General features: G+C 41.3%; 1 protein-coding gene across 1 annotated transcript; it reads left to right on the top strand.

Moving 5' to 3' along the window:
* The first annotated feature begins 1,841 nt into the window (after positions 1–1,841).
* Positions 1,842–3,748, top strand: LOC116358120 (kidney mitochondrial carrier protein 1-like). The gene is made up of 5 exons (XM_031808009.1): positions 1,842–1,966; positions 2,150–2,245; positions 2,449–2,573; positions 2,740–2,953; positions 3,523–3,748. The coding sequence occupies exons 1-5, from the start codon at positions 1,889–1,891 to the stop codon at positions 3,562–3,564; spliced, it is 555 nt and encodes a 184-aa protein (XP_031663869.1). The 5' UTR covers positions 1,842–1,888; the 3' UTR covers positions 3,565–3,748.
* The last annotated feature ends 880 nt before the right edge of the window (positions 3,749–4,628 follow it).

Here is a 4,628-nt window from a genome sequence, read left to right as displayed (position 1 = left end):
ATTTGAAATGGGCCATTGCGTTGCTTCTTCTGAAGATCAGTGTTTTTTGTTATGTCTCTAGGCTTTCCAGTAGAGCTTATAGGGCGTTTTCTCATACTGTCATCAGCAAAAATAACAGTTTGGGAAAACATGTTAAATACCTGTCTGGACAGCCTGCATTGACGCAGATGTCTGAAAACACAGACCGAGAGTGCCTAACTGCCGTCACTAATGCCCAATATAAACAGGAGACTGGGAGCCTCCATTGCAACAGGGAACAAATCTCATCAGTTGTCTATTAATAGGTTTGCATTACATTAACCGGCGCCAACATGTATTCCCATATCACAGGAAGCAATCTCTACTGAGAGACTGAGTATTTACTGCACAAACAATTACAGGATTATTTGAACCTGCAGTAGACAGAGAAATGGAACCAAATGGAGTTTGAGAAGAGATTACCTAGTTAGTAGAGGGGTTGACACACTGATTTATCTGAGACTTAAGGATTTTCCATGCTCACCCAATGATGTGCAGCTCACTTGCCGGTGATGGCCAATGTGTTCGTGCCAAAAGCCTAAACCCTGTGTCTGTTATACTACTTTGTAAAACACTATTTGGAAGTTGATCAGATGTTTTGGTAGTCTACAGCAGACAGATTAGTCTTCTCTGTTCAGCAGGAGCCATTTACTTTCCAACCTGTGTTATTCCGCAATTGTATATGAAATGTTTTTGGAAAGCCCTTATTTGTATGCATGCTATTCACTGTCAGATTTGCCGTGCGTTCCTGATCAGGCTATGCCTTGTTATTAGGCTACACACAATCGACAGACAGCTAGGCAATATTTTTTTAAGTTGCTATTGGTCCTATGTGGCAAAGTTATAGGGCTTCTCACTGTATAGTAGGCTATTCTGAATTATTTAATTTCTTTCTGAACAGACAGCAGTTATTCTTTGAACATTTTTATATTGCAAAAAGTACAATTATGTTCATGCCACGAGAGGTACTGGATCCGGCCAAATAAGTTCTGGAAAGAAATAGTCTAAAACGGAGAGGTGCCGGATCCTGTTCCGGCAGGATCCGGCTTCAAATTATCATCACTGGAATGGGGACTGCGTTATCTGTGATTGTGTTGTGAAGAGAAGACCTCTCCTCTGCTGCTGTTGTGCTTCTTCACTCTTATGCCTCACTCTGCCAGGTTGTGCGAATGTGTTTTGAATGCTTATTTTTGGTACAGGCTGTGGTTTGCCTGGTGTGGTGGTTGGGCGGGGGGATCCAGTGCCCGTTCTCCCTGCCATAATGAACGGCACCAGGACCACACTAACTCTTGGTCACATTGATCAAGGTTTCACTCTAACTATTGATCTCAACTAAATCCATCATTTCTTTCCTTCTCCTCTGTCTCTCTTACTTCCACTGTAGATTTGTTTTGTTTACCTGGTGACTTATAATGATAATTGTTTCTGGTCTTAACCCAAACTGTCATAATCACTAATAATAAATCAATAGTCCCCATTCCATTTCAAACTGTGTGCTGTAAGAGGGGCAGGGTGCAATTTCAATACAAGAACAATATTACAGTAGTATGTTTTGAATGGTGACAAATCCAAATTGCAGAGGGTTCTAGTTAGTAGTCATTCTTTGACTTATTATGCTGTAATGAATAGGTTAATGGCTCTCTGTATGCTTTCTAATTCTCATGACTTTCTGTCTGGAGTTGATTACTGCATGTTTGTCGACCTTTTAGATTTCATGTTCCCCTCTAAATGATCATTTGAAAGTCTCTTGTTCAGAATTATAGCCACTTGTTTTACACTGTACCTACCTCTAGAATTTCTCTCTGTCTTTGTGTGTGTTTGATGTGGAGGAGTAACCGGCTGTCCGTTCTTTTCCCTGACAGATGAGACTATGGTGATCAATGTGTTCTGTGGAGTGGTGTCTGGAGTCCTGTCCTCCTCTCTGGCCAACCCCACTGATGTTGTCAAGGTGAAAACGTGTAGATTGCAGAAAGATCTAGATACTGGACATTGCAGATAGTAATGTCATGAATAGAACTGACGTGACTCCTTTTTGTGTCAGAGAGGCATGTTTGAGGCATCTCATAATCTGAACGTCTCACAGCGTTTTGCCCTGCTGAACGCAGGCCCTGATTTTCTATATTGTGTTCAGATCCGCATGCAGGCCCAGGGCAGTCTTTTACAAGGCAGCATGATGTCCAACTTCATAAACATCTACCAGACAGAGGGAACCCGTGGCCTGTGGAGGGTGAGTGGTGCCCCCTCGGTCACAAACTATCAAGCAGTGGCTCTGATCTGTCATCAAGATTTTTTTGTGTTTTTTATTTTCATGGAAGAGTTTTGTTGTTTTGTAAGATTGTGACCAGTGAGTTTATTTATTTTTGGCCGTCTGAAGACCGTTGAGTGACTGGTACTGTCGGGTTGTTGTATTTATACTGTTGTCATCCTCAGGGCGTCATCCCTACAGCTCAGCGGGCAGCCATCGTAGTGGGAGTGGAGCTTCCTGTCTATGACATCACTAAGAAGCACCTCATCAAGTCTGGCACTATGGGAGACACCATACTCACACACTTTATGTGAGTTTAGACATTAATATTGTAAAATGCATATAAATATATCATTTTTGTTATTCCTAATGTACCGTCATATTCTCTGAGAAAGATAATTGAAAACCTAACAGTGAGTGTGTATATTATACACCTGAACCTCTGGCTTCTCCCACATCGGTCTCTCTGCCTGCAGTTCCAGTTTTACGTGTGGCCTGGCGGGGGCTCTAGCCTCCAACCCAGTGGATGTGGTGCGGACGCGTATGATGAACCAGCGAGTGCTGTCTGGGAACCCCATGTATAAAGGCACGCTGGACGGATTGATGCAGACCTGGAAGAACGAAGGATTCTTTGCCCTCTACAAGGGCTTCTGGCCCAACTGGCTGCGTCTGGGGCCATGGAACATCATTGTATCCTTTCCATCACTGGAATCAAAGTTCAAACACACTGTGTTGCCAGCACTATTATCCAAATAACGGAGTCATCTGAACTCTGTCTCTCTGCATTCTATTAGGTCAGTTCAGTTTTGCATCAGTTCATATTGAGTATTTTAGACATCCAAGAACCATGCCTGGTAAAAGTAGGTGGACTTCAGCATTGCAGGACAAGTTGTCAGTTTGTTTTTGAGCTAATCTCCCTTTGGGAACTGGAGCATGTTCTAATTCTATCACCCTATTGTTTCTCAGAGGTTCAGAGAGAACAGCAGTGGAACGGAGAACTGTTGTCAGGTGTACAGCTTGTGTTATGGCACTCCTGTCCCCTTTCTCCTTGGCTACCAGTAGAGGGTGCCAAATTCTTACACTGAAGCAAAATATGCAAGGAGGAACCTTGTTATATTTACAGTGATATTGTATAATACCATACAAACATTTTATTTAGTTAAGTCTTATAAGTATTTGATTTTTGTATGGGCACAGACAATGTCATGATTGTGCTTCAGGGCTGCCACCATGTATTGTCCTTAACTAGAGCTCTTTAGTTCTTCATCACGTTTGAACAGCTGAAGAAACTCCCCTTATAGTTGAACAGGGAGTGGACACTCCGTCGGACCAGAGTGTATCAGAGCGCGGGAAACACCCCAGCCCTTTGTCTTCATTTAATTCACAATCCCTCCCTCGTCACACAATCTGTATGTGCATGCTCATCTAAGTTAAATATAATAATATTTATTATTTTTTTATACAACTTTTAATGTTTTTTTATTTATTTTTAAACACTTCCTCATACTCATCAACCATCCTTGATGCCACTCCTGGCAGCTAAAGCTTAGGATTGTAGCTGAGGACGGAAGCCTGTTTGGACCATAAGGTATTAGCTAGGTACTCTGACTGCCAGCTGTTACCATTTTAAAGTGAGCTTGTGGGAAAAGGAGGAGGACTATCCTAGGCGGAACAGTAACTGGAGATCTACTTGAGCTTTTTTAGGGATGTGGAATAGGCCTCTGATTGTGTCTGACTAGTTTTTTAAACACATCTCTATACTGCATGGGATGTGCAAGAAAAGACCATGGCTGTTAAATGTATAGGATTGGGGTTTTGCCTGTTTGATCTGACGTTTAAATAATGTCTTCAATGTTTTGGGCAGGGCTAGCTAGAGGAGGATGTGATGCATGGCATGTTAACCGGGTTGTTATTGTCAGACAATTTATTCTCAATGACTTACCTGGGTAAGTAATGGTCACAGTAGGTGCTGTTTAGTCTGTTAGAGGAACTCAGGACAACGGTGACCCACATGAAAAAATACTATACTATGGTTAAAATACATTGTAGTGTTTTTGCTGCCTTTACTGTAGTTTTGCTGACATTACTGTAATATTTAGTGCAGTGTTTTTGTGGTCTATAGTATACTGTAGTATTTACTATAGTATTTTACATTATACTAAAATATTCTATATTAAGTATTACAAATGATTAAGGTACACTGCAGTGTAGTATCGTATACTATAGTTTACTACAGAATTCTATAGTAAGTACTGCAGTATTCTATAGTAAACTAGTATTTTTTTAATGTGGGGAGACTATATGTATGTTTAGTAAGATGCGATGGGAATTTAGTCCAATGTTGAACCAAAGCCACTATTGGGTA

This window comes from Oncorhynchus kisutch, linkage group LG28 (assembly GCF_002021735.2).
Source record: "Oncorhynchus kisutch isolate 150728-3 linkage group LG28, Okis_V2, whole genome shotgun sequence".
NCBI classification, from domain to species: Eukaryota; Metazoa; Chordata; class Actinopteri; order Salmoniformes; family Salmonidae; genus Oncorhynchus; species Oncorhynchus kisutch.
The sequence above is the reverse complement of the archived record's forward strand: the minus strand, read 5'-3'. Positions and strand labels throughout refer to the sequence as shown.